General features: G+C 56.5%; 1 protein-coding gene across 1 annotated transcript; it reads left to right on the forward strand.

Moving 5' to 3' along the window:
• Positions 1–7,241: 7,241 nt before the first annotated feature.
• LOC129715546 (polyadenylate-binding protein 2-like) lies at positions 7,242–19,336 on the forward strand. The gene is given in 8 exon segments (XM_055665420.1): positions 7,242–7,415; positions 10,744–10,782; positions 10,784–10,860; positions 11,603–11,713; positions 12,218–12,305; positions 13,011–13,156; positions 15,673–15,746; positions 19,308–19,336. Coding segments are annotated over 8 exon segments (705 nt in total). The 5' UTR covers positions 7,242–7,274.
• The last annotated feature ends 2,665 nt before the right edge of the window (positions 19,337–22,001 follow it).

The raw sequence follows: 22,001 nt of genomic DNA on the forward strand, positions 1-22,001 counted from the left end.
GAAAGCGAATGGTATGTTGGCTTTCATTGCAAAAGGATTTGAGTATAGGAGCAGGGAGTTTCTACTGCAGTTGTACAGGGTCTTGGTGAGACCACACCTGGAGTATTGCGTACAGTTTTGGTCTCCAAATCTGAGGAAAGACATTATTGCCATAGAGGGAGTGCAGAGAAGGTTCACCAGACTGATTCCTGGGATGTCAGGACTTTCATATGAAGAAAGACTGGATAGACTTGGTTTATACTCGCTAGAATTTAGAAGATTGAGGGGGGATCTTATAGAAACTTACAAAATTCTTAAGGGGTTGAACAAGCTAGATGCAGAAAGATTGTTCCCGATGTTGGGGAAGTCCATGACAAGGGGTCACAGCTTAAGGATAAGGGGGAAATCTTTTAAAACCGAGATGAGAATAACTTTTTTCACACAGAGAGTGGTGAATCTCTGGAACTCTCTGCCACAGAGGGTAGTCGAGGCCAGTTCATTGGCTATATTTAAGAGGGAGTTAGATGTGGCCCTTGTGGCTAAAGGGATCAGAGGGTATGGAGAGAAGGCAGGTACAGGATACTGAGTTGGATGATCAGCCATGATCATATTGAATGGCGGTGCAGGCTCGAAGGGCCGAATGGCCTCTACTCCTGCACCTATTGTCTATGTTTCTATGTAACACACAATACACAATAAAAATTTAACACAAACATCCACCACAGCATTTATCACTGTGGTGGAAGGCACACAAATTATACACCTAGAAACATAGAATTTTGTAAGTTTCTATAAGATCCCCCCTCAATCTTCTAAATTCTAGCGAGTACAAGCCGAGTCTATCCAGTCTTTCTTCATATGAAAGTCCTGACATCCCAGGAATCAGTCTGGTGAACCTTCTCTGCACTCCCTCTATGGCAATAATGTCCTTCCTCAGATTAGGAGACCAAAACTGTACGCAATACTCCAGGTGTGGTCTCACCAAGACCCTGTACAACTGTACACACACACACACACACACACACACACACACACACACACTCACATACACACACACACACACACACACACACTCACATACACACACTCACACACTCACATAGACACATACACACACACACACACACACACACAGACACATGCACATACACACACTTACACACACACACTCATATAAGATTGTTAAAGGTTTGGACACGCTAGAGGTAGGAAACATGTTCCCGAAGTTGGGGGAGTCCAGAACCAGGGGCCACACACACATACAGTTTAAGAATAAGAGGTCGGCCATTTAGAACGGAGACGAGGAAACACTTTTTCTCTCAGAGAGTGGTGAGTCTGTGGAATTCTCTGCCTCAGAGGGCAGTGGAGGCCGGTTCTCTGGATGCTTTCAAGAGAGAGCTAGATAGGGCTCTTAAAGATAGCGGAGTCAGGGGATATGGGGAGAAGGCAGGAACGGGGTACTGATTGGGGATGATCAGCCGTGATCACATTGAATGGCTGGTGCTGGCTCGAAGGGCCGAAGGGCCTCTACTCCTGTGCCTATTATCTATTGCCTGTTGCCTCACATACACTCTCGATAACCCCCTGCTGCAAATAGACACTCTCTCTCTCTCTCTCTCTCTCTCTCTGGGAGCTATGTTTAGTCCCAGCTTTTCCCCGCTCTTCCCACATCCTGTTTCTTGGCAACGTCCTGGCAAATGTTTGCAATACTTCAGCTGCAAGTGTAGAGAGGTTGTCCGCTGTGATGTGTTACATGTGTGTGTATATTTGTGAATCATCTGCAACGTTTATTTGGAAGTGAATGAAACTCCCTGTTTGCGCAAGGCTGGCCCCCCAGCCTCTGCATTCCTCCAGCTGTTTGCCATTCGGTCACCACATCTGGAGAAGTCAGCAGATTCAGGGGTCAGACGTACAGTTTAAAACAACACTTTGCAGCCAATCTGAGGAGCATCGGTGTACAGAGGGGTCTTGGAGTCCAAGTCCCCTAGCTCCTCGAAAAGTGGCACAAGTTAGACTTCAGAGATACAGCACGGAAACAGGCCCTTCGGCACGCCCCGACCAGCAGGGAGATTCTACTGCAGTTGCACAGGGTCTTGGTGAGACCACACCTGGAGTATTGCGTACAGTTTTAGTCTCCAAATCTGAGGAAGGACATTATTGCCATAGAGGGAGTGCAGAGACGGTTCACCAGACTGATTCCTGGGATGTTAGGACTGTCTTATGAAGAAAGACTGGATAGACTTGGTTTATACTCTCTAGAATTTAGGAGATTGAGAGGGGATCTTATAGAAACTTACAAAATTCTTAAGGGGTTGGACAGGCTGGATGCAGGAAGATTGCTCCCGATGTTGGGGAAGTCCAGGACAAGGGGTCACAGCTTAAGGATAAGGGGGAAATCCTTTAAAACCGAGATGAGAAGAACTTTTTTCACACACAGAGAGTGGTGAATCTCTGGAACTCTCTGCCACAGAGGGTAGTTGAGGCCACACAGTTCATTGGCTATATTTAAGAGGGAGTTAGATGTGGCCCTTGTGGCTAAGGGGATCAGGGGGTATGGAGAGAAGGCAGGTATGGGATACTGAGTTGGATGATCAGCCATGATCATATTGAATGGCGGTGCAGGCTCGAAGGGCTGAATGGCCTCTACTCCTGCACCTAATTTCTATGTTTCTATGTTTCTATGATCCCCCCGCACACAGCTGGTCCTTCTGTGCAGTTGTACAGGGCCCTAGTGAGACCACACCTGGAGTATTGTGTGCAGTTTTGGTCCCCCAATTTGAGGAAGGACATTCTTGCTATTGAGGGAGCCCAGCGTAGGTTCACCAGGTTAATTCCCGGGATGGCGGGACTGTCATATGCTGAGAGAATGGAGCGGCTGGGCTTGTATACTCTGGAGTTTAGAAGGATGAGAGGAGATCTCATTGAAACATATAAGATTGTTAAGGGTTTGGACACGCTAGAGGCAGGAAACATGTTCCCGATGTTGGGGGAGTCCAGAACCAGGGGCCACAGTTTAAGAATAAGGGGTAAACCATTTAGAACGGAGACGAGGAAACACTTATCCTGCACCTGTTGTCTATTGTCTCCCTTCGGGCAAGAGGTACAGAAACATAGAAACATAGAAATTAGGTGCAGGAGTAGAGGCCATTCGGCCCTTCGAGCCTGCACCGCCATTCAATATGATCATGGCTGATCATCCAACTCAGTATCCCGTACCTGCCTTCTCTCCATACCCCCTGATCCCTTTAGCCACAAGGGCCACATCTAACTCCCTCTTAAATATAGCCAATGAACTGTGGCCTCAACTACCTTCTGTGGCAGAGAATTCCAGAGATTCACCACTCTATGTGTGAAAAAAGTTCTTCTCATCTCGGTTTTAAATGATTCCCCCCTTATCCTTAAGCTGTGACCCCTTGTCCTGGACTTCCCCAACATCGGGAACAATCTTCCTGCATCTAGCCTGTCCAACCCCTTAAGAATTTTGTAAGTTTCTATAAGATCCCCTCTCAATCTCCTAAATTCTAGAGAGTATAAACCGAGTCTATCCAGTCTTTCTTCGTATGAAAGTCCTGACATCCCAGGAATCAGTCTGGTGAACCTTCTCTGCACTCCCTCTATGGCAATAATGTCCTTCCTCAGATTTGGAGACCAAAACTGTACGCAATACTCCAGGTGTGGTCTCACCAAGACCCTGTACAACTGCAGTAGAACCTCCCTGCTCCTATACTCAAATCCTTTTGCTATGAAGCCCGTGACCTGCGTGGGTTTTCTCCGGGCTCTCCGGTTTCCTCCCACACTCCAAAGACGTGCAGGTTTGTGGTCTAATTGGTTTGGGTGTAGATGTGAATTAGTTTAATTTATCGGTTCAGTTAAGTTTATTGTCCCGTGTGCCGAGGTACAGTGAAAAGCTTTTGTGTGTTGCGTGCTAACCAGTCAGCGGAAAGACTATACATGATTACAATCGAGCCGTCCACAGTGTACAGATACAGGATAAAGGGAATAACGTTTACAACAAACAATAGGGTGATTTCACCAAAGGTCAAATGAGCGTAGATTCCCCCCTCACGTGACCGAAAAATTTAACTGGAGGACATATGTCACTTCCGGTACATGTTAGTGAATGGGGAAACACGCACTTTCACACCCAATAATGCCTTACTTTTGATGAAATTCAGCGATAATCCCCGATATTTTGGATCTTTAAATCTCCACGGCAAATGTCCGCTGTTCACTTCCGCCATGTTTTTCCACCTTCAGTTCCCTCTTGTAATTACCTTACTTTCTATCTTTTGTTTTGCCTGAAAATTTAGGTCGCCGTGCCTCACGGTCACCCCGACTGGCACAGAAAATTTCAGCGCAAATATCGGCCGTTTTCCATGTTTTTAACGGGTGGGAAAGTGCGTGTTTCCCCATTCACTAACATGTCAGATTCAGATTCAGTTTCAATTTTAATTGTCATTGTCAGTGTACAGTACAGAGACAACAAAATGCATTTAGCATATCCCTGGAAGAGCGACATAGCAAACGATTTGAATAAATAATAATAAGTGTCCGGGGGGGGGTGGTGATTGGCAGTCACCGAGGTACGTTGTTGAGTAGAGTGACAGCCGCCGGAAAGAAGCTGTTCCTCGACCTGCTGGTTCGGCAACGGAGAGACCTGTAGCGCCTCCCAGATGGTAGGAGGGTAAACAGTCCATGGTTGGGGTGAGAGCAGTCCTTGGCGATGCCGAGCGCCCTCCGCAGACAGCGCTTGTTTTGGACAGACTCAATGGAGGGGAGCGAGGAACCGGTGATGCGTTGGGCAATTTTCACCACCCTCTGCAATGCCTTCCGGTCGGAGACAGAGCAGTTGCCATACCATACTGTGATGCAGTTGGTAAGGATGCTCTCGATGGTGCAGCGGTAGAAGTTCACCAGGATCTGAGGGGACAGATGGACCTTCTTCAGTGTACCGGATGTATAACATGTCCTCCAGTTGAGATTTTCGGTCACGTGGGTGCGGATCTACGCTCCAGTGACCTTTCGTGAAATCAGCCTATAGACAATACAAGACAATACAATACCATTTATTGTCATTTGAGCCCTGGGTGAGGCTCAAACGAAATTCTGTTTCCACAGCCATACAAACAAAGACAATTTCCTACAGACATTACACACAATTAAATTCACACAAACATCCATCATAGTGGACCCATTCACACAAACATCCATCATAGTGGACCCACTGTGATGGAAGGCAAAGTCTTTTCTCTCCCCTGTTCTCCATTTCTCTCCCGATGTCCAAGCCCCAGGTGGGCGATGATAAGTCCCACGGCCATTTTAGGCCGTGCCGGGCGATTTACAGCCCCGCTCCCGGTCTAAATGTCACAGTGTTGGAGCCCCCGGCAGGCGCTGGAATGTCCCACGGCCATGAAGCCGCGCCGGGGCGATGTACGTCCCCGCTCCGGGTCGTTCCAACACGGGCTGGAGAAGTCGCGTTGCGGGAGCTCCGGGAAGCGGCCTCTCTCTCCCCCCCCGGACCCGCGAGCTCCCGACGTCCCGGTCCACTGGACCTGCGGCTGCGTTGCCGGAGCCTCCGGGCCCCAGGAGTCGAGTCGCAGCAGCGAGTCACCGCCGCTCCCCACACTCCGATCTACACCCAAGCCAATTAGCCCACAAACCTGCACGTCTTTGGAGTGTGGGAGGAAACCGGAGCGCCCGGAGAAAAACCCACGCGGGTCACGGGGAGAGAACGTGCAAACTCCGTACAGACAGCACCCGTAGTCGGGATGGAACCCGGGTCTCCGGCGCTGTGAGGCAGCGACTCTGCCTCCGTTTGGCCCGTGTCCCCTGTAGACAAGTCCTGTTATGGCCGTGAGTCCCGCGGCATCTGTACTGCAACTCCAGCCAAATGATAAAAAACGGGGCATGTTCACACACAAGGGAATAAGTGGGAGTTGGACACAGAATGCTGGAGATGGTGAGTAGTCCGCAGCTCCGCAGTCTCCCGAGCCCCCGGGTCGTTCAGGCTGGAGGCCGCTCCACGGTGCTAGGCCCCAACGACAACGGAGACCCGACAGGGAAAAGATCGTGTTTCCCGGACAGGGAAGAGATGTTAAACAGTTTCCCGCTTCCACCCCCCCACATATACACAGTTAAAACTAGTATTAAAAACACACCAACACTACATTTAACTAGACACAAAATAAAAAAAAAGACAGGCCGGCTGCAACAGGTGAGTAGACGCAGGAGTAGGCCATTCGGCCCTTCGAGACAGCACCGCCATTCACCGTGATCAATGTTTAGTGCAAGGTAAAGCCAGTAAAGTCCAATCATAGGGTCACCAATGAGGTAATTGTCCCTAGTGTGTGTAGGATAGAATTAGTGGTCCGCATGGACTCGATGGGCCGAAGGGCCTGTTTCCCTGCTGTATCTCCAAACTAACCTAGTATGTGATCGGGCGATCGGTCGCTGGTCGGCACGGACTCGATGGGCCGAAGGGCAGTGGCGGCGGGGGTGGGGATCGAACCAGCGGCTCCGGCGCTGATGGGGCAGTGATAGGTGGGGGGGCGCGGGCTGAGTGACGGGATGAAGGGCCAATGGGAGTGAGTGGCGGGGGTGGGGGTTGGAGCTGCAGCCAATGAGGGCTGACGGGGGGCGGGCCTTGTGGCGGTGCGGCTACAAGATGGTGGCGGTGGGCTGAGTGACGGGTTGCGGGGCCAATGGGAGCGAGGGGCGGGCCCACGCCGCAGCCAATGGGGCTATCAGGAGGCGGGCTCTGGGCTGAGTGACAGGATGAGGAGCCAATGGGAGTGAGTGGCGGGCCGGGCTGCAGCCAATGGGAGTTGAGGGAAGGAGGGCACTGGGCTGTGTGACGGGGAGAAGAGCCAATGGGAGGGAGGGGCGGGCCATGACGGAGCCAATGATCGGTGCCGGTGGGCGGGCTCTAGGTTGAGGGGACGGGACCAATGGTTGCGGAGCCAATGGGAGGGCAAGCGGCGGGGGGTGGAGTCGCAGTGAATGGAGGTTGCCGGGGGGCGGGGGCCTGGGCTGAGTGACGGGGGTTCCACGGCCAATGGGAGCGAGGGGCGGGCCGGGGCGCAGCCAATGAGCGGGGCCGGGGGCGGGCTCTGGTTTGAGTGGACGGGAGGGGTATGGGACCAATGGGAGTGAGGGGCGGGCCGGGCCGCAGCCAATGAGCGGGGCCGGGGGCGGGCTCTGGGCTGAGTGACGGGGTGTGGGGCCAATGGGGAGCGAGGGGCGGGGCGGGGGCCGGGGGCGGGCTCTTGCGGCGGCGGCGGCGGCGCGGGGACAAGATGGCGGCGGCGGCGGCAGCGGCGGAGTTCGGGAACGGCGCCGACGAGTCGCTGCTGGAGGAACCGCATCGCGGCCTCGACGAGTCCGGAGACGGGGCGACGACCGACGGGATGGACGACTCGGCGATGATCGAGGACCCGGTGAGTGGTCGGGGGGGGGGGGAGGGGAGGGGCGGTAACGGCGGCGGGAGGCGGTCACGTGGCGGGGGCGCTGGGCTTTGTGACGTCACGTCGAGCGGGAACGTGTCACCGGGGCGTCTGTGTGGAATCGTGTCACGTGGGCGTCTGTGTGACATCACAGGGGGGATTGGGGGAGGGGTGGGGTGAGGGTGGAGGATTGGGGGGGGGGGAGGGGGTGGAGATTGGGGGGAGGGGGGAGGGTTGGGAGGGGGGGAGGATGGGGGGGGTTGGGGAGGGGTGGGGGTGGGAGGTGAGGATTGGGGGGGGAGGATGGGGGGGAGGGGGGGATGGAGATGGGGGGGGGAGGATGGGGGGAGGGGTGGAGATGGGGGGGGGGAGGATTGGGGGGGAGGGGGTGGAGATTGGGGGAGGGGGGAGGGGGAGGAAGGAAGGATTGGGGGAGGGGGGAGGATGTGGGGGGTGGGATTGGGGGGAGGGGTGGAGGAGGGGGGAGGGGTGGGGATTGGGGGAGGGAGGGGTGGGTGGGGATTGGGGGGAGGGGGAGGGGTGGGGATGGGGGGGGGGGGAGAAGGAGGAGGGGGGGAGGGGTGGGGATTGGGGGGGAGGGGGAGGGATGGGGGAGATAGGGGGGAGGGGTGGGCGATTGGGGGGAGGGGTGGAGGAGGGGGGGAGGGGTGGGGATTGGGGAGGAGGAGGGGGGAGGGGTGGAGGATTGGGGGAGGGGGGAGGAGGGGTGGGGATTGGGGGGAGGGGTGGAGGAGGGGGGAGGGGTGGGGATGGGGGGAGGGGTGGGAGATTGGGGGGAGGGGGGAGGGGGGGGGATTGGGGAGGGGTGGAGATTGGAGGGGAGGGGGGGGAGGGGTGGGGATTGGGAGGAGGGGGAGGGGGGGAGGGGGGGGATTGGGGGATGGGGGAGGGGGGGGGATTGGGGGGGTGGGGTGGGGGGGGGGGTGGGGATTGGGGGGAGGGGGGTGGAGATTGGGGCAGGGGGAGGGGGGGGAGGATTGGGGGAGAGAGGGCTGGGGAGGGGGGGGAGGATTGGGGGGGAAGGGGTGGAGATTTGGGGGAGGGGGGGGAGGGTTGTGGATTGGGGGGGGAGGGGTGGGGATTGGGGGAGGAGTGGGGATGGGGGGTGTGAGGATGGGGGGGTAGGGTGGGGGTGGGGGGGGGGGGGGGGGTGGTTGGGAGGGATGGGGGGAGGTGAGGATTGGGGGGGGGGTGGGGGGGGGGGATTGGGGGGAGGGGTGGGGGATTGGGGGAGAGGTTGGGGGGGGGGAGGGGTGGGAAGGGAAGGGAGTTGACCAGGGAGTGGGGAGTTGCGGAGGGCTATGGAGAGGAAAGGTCTCTTCCTAAACCAGAAAGGGGGCGGAGATGGGAAGATGTGGCCAGTGGTGGGATCCCGTTGGAGGTGGCGAAAATGTCGGAGGATTATATGCCTTATATGACGGCTGTTGGGGTGGAAGGTGAGGACAAGGGGGACTCTATCCTTGTTACGAGTGGGGGATGTTATCGAGGAGACCCTGGTGAGAGCCTCATCTATAGTGGAAGAGGCTAAAGAATGAGGACATCTCCGATGCCCTGGTGTGGAACACCTCATCCTGGGAGCAGATGCGGCGTAGACGGTGGAATTGGGAGTAGGGGATGGAGTCTTTACAGGAAGCAGGGTGGGAAGAATAGTCCAGATAGCTATGGGTGCTGGAGGTGGCACCAAGGCAGTCGTCGATGTAGCGGAGATAGAGGTCGGCATGTCTCGAACAAGGATTGTTCGACATATCCTACAAAGAGGCAGGCGTAGCTGGGGCCCATGCATGTGCCCATAGCTGCGCCTTGTATTTGGAGTAAATGGGAGGTGTCAAAGGAGAAGTCGTTGAGGGTGCCCTTAGTTTAGTTTGGAGATACAGAGCGGGAACAGGCCCTTCGGCCCACCGGGTCCGCGTCGACCAGCGATCCCCGCACACACACACACACACACACACACACCGCCCCGCACCCACACTTATACCAAGCCAATCAACCTACAAACCTGCACGTCTAGAATTCCCGGAGAAAACCCACGGAGGTCACGGGGAGAGAATGTGCAAACTCCGCACAGACAGCACCCGTAGTCGGGGCGGTACCCGGGTCTCTGGCGCTGCATTCTCTGTGAGGCAGCAACTCTACTGCTGCGCCATCGTGACTCGCCCCTATTTTATTGGATGGATTATAGTGAAGCCCTTTTGATAGACAATAGACAATAGCCCTATCTAGCTCTCTCTTGAAAGCATCCAGAGAACCGGCCTCCACCGCCCTCTGAGGCAGAGAATTCCACAGACTCACGACTCTCTGTGGAAAAAAATTGTTTCCTCGTCTCCGTTCTAAATGGTTTACTCCTTATTCTTAAACTGTGTGTGGCCCCTGGTTCTGGACTCCCCCAACATCGGGAACATGTTTCATGCCTCTAGCGTGTCCAAGCCCTTAACAATCTTATGCCCCATGTCCCACTTAGGAAACCTGAACGGAAACCTCTGGAGACTTTGCGCCCCACCCAAGGTTTCCGTGCGGTTCCCGGAGGTTTTTGTCAGTCTCCCTACCTGAACAGCATGGAAACCTTGGGTAGGGCACAAAGTCTCCAGAGGTTTCCGTTCAGGTTTCCTAAGTGGGACAGGGGCAAGTCAAGTCAAGTCAAGTTTATTTGTCACATACACATACGAGATGTGCAGTGAAATGAAAGTGGCAATGCTCGCTGACTTTTGTGCAAAAGACAAACAACCAAACAACCAAACAAATTATAAACACAATCATAACACACATATTCTTTTACATAATAAATAATGGAAGGAAAAACGTTCAGTAGTGTTAGTCCCTGGCATTACATGTTTCAATGAGATCTCCTCTCATCCTTCTAAACTCCAGAGTGTACAAGCCCAGCCGCTCCATTCTCTCAGCATATGACAGTCCCGCCATCCCGGGAATTAACCTGGTGAACCTACGCTGCACTCCCTCAATAGCAAGAATGTCCTTCCTCAAATTGGGGGACCAAAACTACACAAGATCCCCTCTCATCCTTCAACGTTTAGTGCAAGGCATGATAGTCTGAGGGTCTGCAGGTTGATGGTGGTTCAGTTGCCTGAAAACTGGCTGGCCAACATTGATTAAACTAAAGCCTCTCTCTCTGCCCCCCCTCCCTCTACCTCTCTCACCCTCCCTCCCCCACCACTACCCTCCTCCTGTCTCTGCCCCCCTCCTCTCTCTGCCCCCCTCCTCTCTTCTGCCCCCCCCCCTCTCTCTCTGCCCCCCCCCAATCTCTCTCTGCCCCCTTACTCTCTCTCTCTCTCCGCCCGTCTCCCAGGAGCTGGAAGCCATCAAGGCCCGGGTGCGGGAGATGGAGGGAAGAGGCTGAGAAGCTGAAAGAGTTACAGAACGAGGTGGAGGAAGCAGAAGCAGATGAACATGAGCCCCCCTCCCTGTGAGTGACCCCCCCCCTCCCCTCAACCACCACAACTGCCCCACCCCCCCCCCCTCTTCACTGCCCTCTCTCCCCGACCAAACCTGGTGAGGCGGCCGGCAGACTCTTCCCCTCTGTCCCCCCCCGGACGATTCCCTGGTAACAGACAGCCTCCACCCCGTGACCACGCCACGCACGTCTCCCTTCCCCCCTCTCCCCCCCCCCCCCTCACTGCCCTCTCTCCCCCGACCAACATGGTGAGGCTGGCAGACGACTCCCCCCCAGTGGAGTCCCCCACAGAGATTCCCCTGGTAAAACAGACTCCCCCGTGACCCACGCCACGCCACGTCTCCCTTCCTCCCTCTCCCCCCCCCTCCCCCCCACCCACCATCTCCCCCCACCCACTCTGTCGTCCGTCTTGCAGCCGGCCCCAGTCATCATGTCAGTGGAGGAGAGAGAATGGAGGGGCAGACGCACGCTCTATATACGTTGGCAAATGTGAGTATTTCCCCTCCCCCGCGCCCTCTCTTTCCCCCCCCCCCACCGCTCCCCCTCTCCCCCCACTTTCTCTCCTCGAGTCCACCCCCCCACCACCATCTACCCTCCCCTGCATCCTCCCTCTCCTTGTCCTTACTCTGTCTCTTCCTCCCTCCATGAGGCAGCCACCGTCTCTCCCCACTCCCACCCTGGACCCCCCTCGCCTGTCCCGGCCCCCCCCCCCCCCCCCCCCCCCGGCTGACGTGTGCCTCTGCCCCGGGGGCAGGTGGGACTACGGGGCGACAGCGGAGGAGCTGGAGGCTCACTTCCACGGGTGCGGCTCCGTCAACCGCGTCACCATCCTGTGTGACAAGTACACCGGACACCCAAGGGGTGAGTGTGGGGGAGGGGAGGGGTCACCCTGTACACCGGACACCCCAAGGGGTGAGTGGGGGGGAGGGGAGGGGGGGCAGTGTCGGGGTCACCCCTGTACACCGGACACCCCAAGGGGGAGGGGAGGGGTGTGGGGGAGGGGAGGGGGGGGGGAGGCAGTGTCGGGATCACCCCTGTACACACGACACCCCAAGGAGGGGGGGTGGGGGTAGTGTCGGGGTGAGGGGTTGGGGAACGTGTGAGTAGGGGGGGAGGGGGGGGGGGGGTTTGGGTCACCCCTGTACGGGGGGGGGGGGTGGAGCTGTAGTTGGTGGGGGGGGGGGGGGGGGGGGGTGGGGGGGTTTTGGTGTGGAGCTACAAGTTGTGGGGTGCAGGGTGGGAGGGGGGGGGGCTTTGGGGTGTGGAGGTAGAGGGAGGGGAGGTATTTGGGGTGGAGGGGGGTGAAGGGGAGCACTCCACCTGCCTGTGCAACCCCCCTTCTCTGTTTCTGCCCCCTCTCCCCCCACAGCTTTGCCTACATTGAGTTCTCAGACAAGGAGTCCGTGCGGACGGCCATGGCACTCGATGATTCCCTCTTCAGGGGCCGGCAGATCAAGGTGAGGGCCAGACCCACGAGGGGGGGAGGGGGGGGGAGGGTGGGGGGGGTGAAATGAGGAGGAAGGGAGGTGAAGGGGGGGTGATGCAAGGGGAGGGGGAAGGAAGGGGGAGGGGAGGGGTAAAGCGATTGGGGATGGGTGAGTGGGGGGGGAAGGGGGTGAGGGGGTGGTCCTGTGTTGACACAGGACCAGCCCAGTTTAGGATACTGAGTTGGATGATCAGCGATGATCATATTGAATGGCGGTGCAGGCTCGAAGGGCCGAATGGCCTCTACTCCTGCACCTATTTTTCTATGTTTCTATGACCCCCCCTCTATCTGTATGTGGACCAGGTGGTGCTGGATGGAGGGTGGGTGAGGGGGGGGATGAGGGGGGGAGGGGGTCCTGTGTTGACCCCCCCTCTCTCTCTCTGTGTCTCTGGGCCAGGTGGTGCTAGGGGTGAAGGAGGGGGGGGGTGAGGGTGGGGGGGGGGTGGGGAAGGAGGGGGGAGAGGGTGGGGGAGAGGGGGTGTGAAGCAGCAGGCCCGGTGTGTGACCACCCCCCCCCTCTCTGTGTCTCTGCCAGGTGGTGCTGGTGCTGTGGGGGGGGGGATGATGAGGGTGGGGGGGGGTGAGGGAGGGGGGGGGAATGAGTGGGGGGGAGGGGGGGTGTGTGAAGGAGCAGGCCCTGTGTTGACCCCCCCCCCACTCTCTACCTCTCTGCCAGGTGGTGTTGAAGCGCACCAACAGGCCGGGCATCAGCACGACAGACCGCGGTTGGCCCAGGACCAGGTTCCGAGCGCGGGCCTCGTACTCCAGCCGAGCGCGCTTCTACAGCGGCTACGTTCCCCGAGCTCGCGGCCGGGCCTTCAGGTCTGGAGACCCGCCCATGGGGGGTGGGGGGGGGAAGGGAAGAGGGGAGGGCCAGGGTACCCGACCTGTCCACTCCCCCTCCCCTCCCATCCGCCCCACACCGTGTCCAGCCCGACCACTCCACTTACATCCACTGCCCTCCTCCTGCAGCCTCGCCACTCTTGTCCCGCCCCTGACCTGTCCCTGCCACCCCCTTCGTCTGTGACTCCATCTCCCTGTATAGCCCGGGCTACACTAACACAGACCCACGCCACCATTCAACGGCCCGCTCACCAGCAACTTGACATCACTGTCTCCCCGTCTCCCTCCTCTGCCTGTCTGTATCTGACCCTCTCGCACACTCTGTATTCTTGCCAATAAGGGAGCAGAGAACAGTACAGTACAAAGTGCCGGAATAACTCAGCGGGACAGGGGGGTCAGTGTTAGCTGTGAGGAGGATGCTAGGAGAATGCAATGTGACTTGGATAGGCTGGGTGAGTGGGCAAATGTTTGGCAGATGCAGTATAATGTGGATAAATGTGAGGTTATCCATTTTGGTGGCAAAAGCTGGAAAGCAGACTATTATCTAAATGGTGGCCGACTAGGAAAAGGGGAGATGCAGCGAGACCTGGGTGTCATGGTACACCAGTCATTGAAAGTAGGCATGCAGGTGCAGCAGGCAGCGAAGAAAGGGAATGGTATGTTGGCTTTCATAGCAAAAGGATTTGAGTATAGGAGCAGAGAGGTTCTACTGCAGTTGTACAGGGTCTTGGTGAGACCACACCTGGAGTATTGCGTACAGTTTTGGTCTCCTAATCTGAGGAAGGACATTATTGCCATAGAGGGAGTGCAGAGACGGTTCACCAGACTGATTCCTGGGATGTCAGGACTGTCTTATGAAGAAAGACTGGATAGACTTGGTTTTTACTCTCTAGAATTTAGGAGATTTAGAGGGGATCTTATAGAAACTTACAAAATTCTTATGGGGTTGGACAGGCTAGATGCAGGAAGATTGTTCCCGATGTTGGGGAAGTCCAGGACAAGGGATCACAGCTTAAGGTTAAGGGGCAAATCCTTTAAAACCGAGATGAGAAGAACTTTTTTTACACAGAGAGTTGTGAATCTCTGGAACTCTCTGCCACAGAAAGTAGTCGAGGCCAATTCATTGGCTATATTTAAGAGGGAGTTAGATGTGGCCCTTGTGGCTAAGGGGATCAGAGGGTATGGAGAGATGGCAGGTACGGGATACTGAGTTGGATGATCAGCCATGATCATATTGAATGGCGAATGGTGCAGGCTCAAAGGGCCGAATGGCCTCTACTCCTGCACCTAATTTCTATGTTTCTATGACAGGCTGTGACTATGGAAACAAACAATAGACAATAGGTGCAGGAGTAGGCCATTCGGCCCTTCGAGCCAGCACCGCCATTCAATGTTATCATGGCTGATCATCCACAATCAGTAATGCCTTCTCCCCATATTCTTGTTATTGAGGGAGTGCAGCGTAGGTTCACCAGGTTAATTCCCGGGATGGCGGGACTGTCATATGCTGAGAGAATGGAGCAGCTGGGCTTGTACACTCTGGAGTTTAGAAGGATGAGAGGATATCTCATTGAAACATATAAGATTATTAAGAGTTTGGACACGCTAGAGGCAGGAAACATGTTCCCGATGTTGGGGGAGTCCAGAACCAGGGGCCACAGTTTAGAAACATAGACAATAGGTGCAGGAGTAGAGGCCATTCGGCCCTTCGAGCCTGCACCATTCGCCATTCAATATGATCATGGCTGATCATCCAACTCAGTATCCCGTACCTGCCTTCTCTCCATACCCCCTGATCCCCTTAGCCACAAGGGCCACATCTAACTCCCTCTTAAATATAGCCAATGAACTGGCTTCAACTACCCTCTGTGGCAGAGAGTTCCAGAGATTCACCACTCTGTTTAAAAATAAGGGGTCGGCCATTTAGAACGGAGACGAGGAAACACTTTTTCACACATAGAGTGATAAGTCTGTGGAATTCTCTGCCTCAGAGGGCGGTGGAGGCTGGTTCACACTCACTCGCACACTCACACACACTCGCAAACGCACACTCGCACTCACACACACACACTCACTCGCACACACTCACTCGCACACACACACTCACTCGCACACACGCACTCGCACACACACTCACACACACTCACACACACACTCACTCACACACACACACACACACTCACTCGCACACACACACACACACACTCTCACACTCACTCACACACACTCACTCACACACACACACACACTCACACACACACACTTCGTGGATCTGCCTCTGTTCTGTCCCTCACCGCTCCTCCCCGAGACGGGGCGGGGAGGGGGTTTTTATTGTGGAGACCCCCCCCCTCTAAACATACCGCACACACGACCCCAGCCCCCTGCCCCTACAGCCCCTGCCGTCCCTCCCCCCCCCCCCCCCCCCCCCCCCCCCCCCCCTCGCTCCGTGAGCTGCTCCGTGCCGACCCACTAACAGCTGACCTCTCTCTTTGCAGGAGTCGTGGGCGTTCTTCCTCCTGGTATTCCCCTTACTACCTCCCTGGGAGAGTATTCTCCCCCCCCCCCCCCCCCCCTCCCCCCACCCCTCCCCCCCTGCCCCCCCCCCCTACCCCCCCCCCCCCCCCCCCCCTCCCCCACCCTCACACCCGGCAAAAAAAAAAACCCAAAAGATTTAAAAAAAAGAAACAAGAAAATTAAAGAAAAGAAGAAAAAAAAATGAAAAGAAGAAAAAAAAAAAAAGCAGCCAATTGGAGCTGCGTGTGCGTGCGTGTGTGTGTCTGTGTGTGTGTGAGAGAGACGGGGGGGGGGGGAGGAGGGGGGGGGAGGGGGGGGGCAGGGAGAGGGGCAGAGTGGTGGCTGTGATAACTGACAGTATTGGACAAAGCCACCATCACCCTCAACCACTCCTTAACGTTTATTCCTTCCAACCCCCTCTGGGCTGTGGCGTTCCATGAAGGAAATTGTGCAGCATCCTCTCTCGCTCTCCCTCTCTCACGCTTTCCCCTTCCCCCTCTCTCTCCATCCACCCTCTCTCTCCCTCTCTCTCTCAATCTCTCCCCGTCTATATCGATCCCCCTCTCTATCCTCCGCCCCTCTTTATATCCTCTCTATCCCTCCCTCTCTATCCCTCTCTATCCCCTCTATATATCTCTCTCTCTCTATATATATATACCTCTCTCTATCCCTCTCTCTCCCTCTCTATCCCTCCCTCTCTATCCCTCCCTCTCTCTCCCTCTTTCCCTTCCTCTCTCCCTCTCTCTCTCTATCCCTCTCTCTCTCTATCCCCTCTCTCTCTCTATCCACTCTCTCTCTGTCTCTCTCTCTCTTTCTCCTCTCTCTCTCTCTTTCTCTCCCTCTCTTTCTATCTCTCTCTATCCCTCTCTCCATCTCTCTCTCTCTCTCTCTCTCTCTCTCTCTCTCTCTCTCTCTCTCTCTCTCTCTCTCTCTCTCTCTCTCTCTCTCTCTCTCTCTCTCCCTCTCTCTCTCTCCCTCTCTCTCTCTCTCTCTCTCTCTCTCTCTCTCTCTATCTCTCTCTCCTCTCTCTCTCTCTCTCTCCCTCTCTCTCCCTCCATCTCTCTCTCTCTCTATCCCCCTCTCTCTCTCTCTCTCTCTATCCCTCTCTCTACCACCCTCTCTCTATCCCCTCTCTATCCCTCTCTCTACCACCCTCTCTCTCTACCCCCCCTCTCTATCCCCTCTCTATCCCCTCTCTCTCGACCCCCCCCCCCCCCTCTCTCCCCCTGCCCCCCCATCTCTCCCCTGGTCTTGCCCCCCTCCACACACTCACTCTCCCCCAGCTCCCCCCCCCCTCCACCACCACCAGAGGAGTGTTAAAGTGAAGGTGTCTGAATTGTGAACCTTTCGGTTGCATTGAAATCAGAGCTTTTTTTTTTTATTGTGTTACTGTCCCAACGGATTTTTTGTCTTCCTCCTCCCCCTCCCCTTCACCCCCCCCTCCCCTGCTTTCCCCTCTCTCATTCACCCTCCTCCCCCACTCCTTCTTGCCTCTTTCCCCTCCCCCCCCCCCCCCCCCCCCCCCCCCATAGTCTGGCAGGCATCTCAATGTGTTTCTTTCTAGATTCTGCTGCTGTTGGTGCTCGGAGTGGACGGAGCCAGTCGGCATCTCGTGGTGGGGAGCACACTGGGTGCTCCTTCTTTGCCCCCCCCCCCTCCACCCCTCCCTTCCCCCCTCTGACCACAGACCCCCCCTCCCCCCCCCACCCTCCTCCTCCTCCCCTCCACCCCCTTGGGCCCAGGGCTGGGAGGAGAGAGGGGGGGGAGGGTCTTTTTTTTTTTTTTGGGGGTTTTAAAGGGGGAGGGGGGGGGGGGGAAAGGGGGACTTTTTTTTTAATTAAAAAAAAAAAGAGGAATTCCCAAAAAAAAATGTAAGGGGTTAATAAAAAAAATAAAAATAAATGTTTTTTTAAAAAATGGGATGCGGGTTTTGTTGCCGTGACCACGAGCGGTGATACGGGGAACACGGAAAACCGTGGGGGGGGGGTGATCGACCTTGACGGGGATATGGAGACCCTTCTTCAGTAGACAACAGGTGCAGGAGTAGGCCATTCGAGCCAGCACCGTTATTCAATAGGCAACAGGTGCAGGAGTGGGCCATTAGGGTGGAAATCTCTATCAAAGCGTGGGGGGGACACACACCCACACACACACACAGTTTCTTAGTGACTGCGCGCGCGCGCTAGGCTTCGGCCGTGGGCCCTGTGGACGGTAACATCGGGAGCTGACCTGGTTGGTGACCGACTCCCAACTCCATCCAGCAACAGCAGCTTCGCCCGTCCCGAATCGTGGGGCTTGAATCGGCCAGTTCGCGGGGCCTTTCGTCGCCCGGCGCGGTTTAAAACCGGCCGCGGGATCTTCCATCGCCCGGCGGGGGCTTCAACATCGGGAGCCTCGATCGCATCGATGCAGCAATTTGACCGCGGGGCGGTGGAAGATTCCGCGGCCGATTTCAAGCCGCGCCGGGCGATGAAAGGCCCCGCCAACGGGCCTGGGCGATGAAAGGGCCTGGGCGATGAAAGGCCCCGCCAACGGGCCTATGATCTTTGCTCCACCAGGACGTCTCCCTCCTCCAATCACCGCGCTCTATCCTCAGTCCCACCCCCACACTTTCGCCTCTGACCGACACCTCCCCCCTCCAATCATCGCACTGAATCATCCTGTCACGCCCCCATTGCCTGCTGACCAACGTCTCTCGTCCAATCAGCGCCACCCCACTGTCTCGCGGAAATCATAGATTTTTTTTTCACCAAATTTCAAAACCGGATTACAAAACGGGGGGGGATGGGAGGGGGATTGTCCCCCCCCCGAGATTTCCGCCCATGCTCCGAGCCAGCACGGCCCTTCAATGTGATCATGGCTGATCATCCACAATCAGTTCCCCGTTCCTGCCTTCTCCCCATATCCCCTGACTCCGCTATTTTTAAGAGCCCTATCTAGCTCTCTCTTGAAAGCATCCAGAGAACCGGCCTCTACCGCCCTCTGAGGTGGAGAATTCCACAGACTCACAACTCTCTGGGTGGAAAAGTATTTCCTCGTCTCCGTTTTAAATGGCCGACCCCTTATTCTTAAACAGTGTGGCCCCTGGTTCTGGACTCCCCCAACATTGGGAACATGTTTCCTGCCTCTAGCGTGTCCAAACCCTTAATAATCTTATATGTTTCAATAAGAACCCCTCTCATCCTTCTAAACTCCAGAGTGTACAAGCCCAGCCGCTCCATTCTCTCAGCATATGACAGTCCCGCCATCCCGGGAATTAACCTTGTAAACCTACGCTGGGCTCCCTCAATAGCAAGAATGTCCTTCCTCAAATTAGGGGACCAAAACTGCACACAATACTCCAGGTGTGGTCTCACTAGGGCCCTGTACAACTGCAGAAGGACCTCTTTGCTCCTATACTCATCTCTTGTTATGAAGGCCAACATGCCAACATTCACTTTCTTATAAAGGCCAACATGCCATGTCTTGTAAGTATTGTGACAGTCCCTGCCTCAACCACCTCCTTATAGATCTTCTAGAAACATATACAATTTAGAACGGAGATGGAAAAACAGGCTGGATGCAGGGAAGAAAGCTAATGGCAAGTTGGCCTTCAAAGGATGATCCCTATGTGCAGTTGTACAGGGCCCTGGTGATTCCACCTGAACCAGGGAAGTCACAGTTTCCCAGCTTAAGCAGTAAGGGCCATTTAGAAAAACCGAGATGAGGGAAAGAGTGGTGAATCTCTGGAACTCTCTGCCACAGAGGGTAGAGGCCAGTTCATTGAAGAAGAGGGAGTAATGGGCCCTTGTTGGCCTTCATTGGGGGTCGAGAGGATTTTAGTTTACAGGATAGGAGCAATGAAGGTCCTACTGCAGTTGAATACAGGGCCCTGGTGAGGGCCTCTACTCCTGCGAGTTTCTATGTATTGTGTGCAGTTTTGGTCCCCTAATTTGAGGAAGGCCATTCTTGCTATTGAGGGAGCGCAGCGTAGGTTCACCAGGTTAATTCCCGGGATGGCGGGGGAGGGGGTGGGACAGAGTTAGAATGTAGTCGGAGACTGGTGGGAGAACTGGGAAGGGGGAGGGGATGGAGAGAGAGGGAAAGCAAGGGCTGTCTGAAGTTAGAGAAGTCAATGTTCATACCGCTGGGGTGTAAACTACCCAAGTGAAATGTTCCTCCAATTTGCGCTGTGCCTCACTCTGGCAATGGAGGAGACCCAGGACAGAGAGGTCGGATTGGGAATGTGAGGGGGAGTTGAACTGCTGAGCCACCGGGAGTTCAGGTTGGTTATTGCGGACTGAGCGGAGGTGTTCGGCGAAATGATCGCCCAACCTCCGCTTAGTCTCCCCGGTGTAAATCAGCTGACATCTAGAGCAGCGGATGCAGTAGATGAGGTTGGAGGAGATACAGGTGAACCTTTGTCGCACCTGGAACAACTGCTTGGGTCCTTGAATGGAGTCGAGGGGGGAGGTGAAGGGACAGGTGTTGTATTTCTTGCGGTTGCAACGGAAAGTGCCCGGGGAGGGGGTGGTACGGGAGGGAAGGGAAGAATTGACAAGGGAGTTGCGGAGGGAGCGGTCTTTGCGGAAGGCAGACATGGGGGGAGATGGGAAGATGTGGCGAGTGGTGGGGTCACGTTGGAGGTGGCGGAAATGGCGGAGGATTATGTGTTGTATTTGCCGGCTGGTGGGGTGAAAGGTGAGGACTAGGGGGACTCTGCCCTTGTTGCGAGTGCGGGGATGGGGAGAGAGAGCAGTGTTGCGGGGTATGGATGAGACCCTGGTGCGAGCCTCATCTATGGTGGCAGAGGGGAACCCCCGTTCCCTGAAGAATGAGGACATTTCCGATGCCCTGGAGTGGAACGTCTCATCCTGGGAGCAGATGCGGCGTAGGCGGAGGAATTGGGAGTAGGGGATGGAGTCTTTACAGGGGGCAGGGTGGGAAGACGTGTAGTCCAGATAGCCATGTGAGTCAGTGGGTTTGTAGTGGATGTCGGTCAGAAGTCTGTCCCCTGCGATGGAGGCTGGGAACTGCCCCTTCCCACCCCTCCCTCTTCCCTCCCCACCCCTCCCTCTCACCCTCCCCTCCCCACCCCGACCCACCCCTCCCCCTCTCCACACCCCTCCCCCTCTCTCTCCAACCCTCCTCTCCTCTCCCCCACCCCTCCCATTCCCCCCCCTCTCTCTCCTCCTCCCCTCTCCTCCCACTCCTCACAGCCCTCCCCCTCTCTCCTCCCACCCTCTCTCCTCCCCTCCCCCTCTCACCTCTCCACCCCTCCCCCCACCCCTCCCCTCCCTCTCTCCTCCCCACCCCTCCCTCCTCTACCCCTCCCCCTCTCCTCCCCAGCCCTCCCCCTCTCTCTCCTCCCCACCCTCCCCCTCTCTCCCCACCCCTCCCCCCTCGTCTCCCACCCCTCCCCCTCTCTCCTCCCCACCCCTCCCCCTCTCTCCCCACCCCTCCCCCTCTCTCCTCACCCCTCCCCTATCCTCTCCACACCCCTCCCCCTCTCACCCCACCCCTCCCGTGGTCTCTGCTGGAGTGAGAGGCGCAGACGTGTAATTTTAAATATATATATATTTGTAACAGCGGGCGGGGGCGGGAGAGTTGTTCACGTGTCGGCGCGGAGAAGAAGAGAGTCCGCCATCTTCTTCCACGGAGTCCGAGCTTGGGGGGGGGGGGGGGGGGGAGAGTGGGGGGGGTGGGAGGGGGGGAGGGGAGGGGTGGAGGCACAAAGGGGATGTTGGGCGCAGTCGAGTGAGTGAGGTCAGGTGTCAAGGTGCGGGGTTGGGGGAGAGTCCGGGGCGTGGAGGGGAGGTCAAGGGGCGGGGGTCAGGGTGGTGTCAGGGATTTGGGACGGGGAGCATTGGGTTCAGGGGCAAATGTTGGGGCTGAAGGGTCAGGTGAGGGATGGGTCAGATGTCAGAGTTGGTAGCGAGGGTGGGGTCAGATGCTGGGGTGAGGGGTCAGGGTGAAGGGTCAGATGTTGGGATGAAGCGTAAGATGTTGGGGGTGAGGGGTCAGATGTGAGGGGTCAGGGTGAAGGGTAAGATGTTGGGGGTGAAGGGTCGGATGTCAGGGTGGGGGTTCAGATGTTGGGGTGAGGGGTCAGATGTTGGGGTGAGGGGTCAGATGTCGGGGTGAGGGGTCAGATGTCGGGGTGAGGGGTCAGATGTCGGGGTGTGAGGGGTCAGATGTCGGTGTGAGGGGTCGGATGTCGGTGAGGGGTCAGATGTCGGTGTGAGGGGTCAGGTGTCGGGGTGAGGGGTCAGCTGTCGGGGTGAGGGGTCAGATGTCGGGGGGAGGGGTCAGATGTCGGGGTGAGGGGTCA

This window comes from Leucoraja erinacea, unplaced genomic scaffold, assembly GCF_028641065.1.
Source record: "Leucoraja erinacea ecotype New England unplaced genomic scaffold, Leri_hhj_1 Leri_1235S, whole genome shotgun sequence".
In the NCBI taxonomy this organism is placed as follows: Eukaryota; Metazoa; Chordata; class Chondrichthyes; order Rajiformes; family Rajidae; genus Leucoraja; species Leucoraja erinaceus.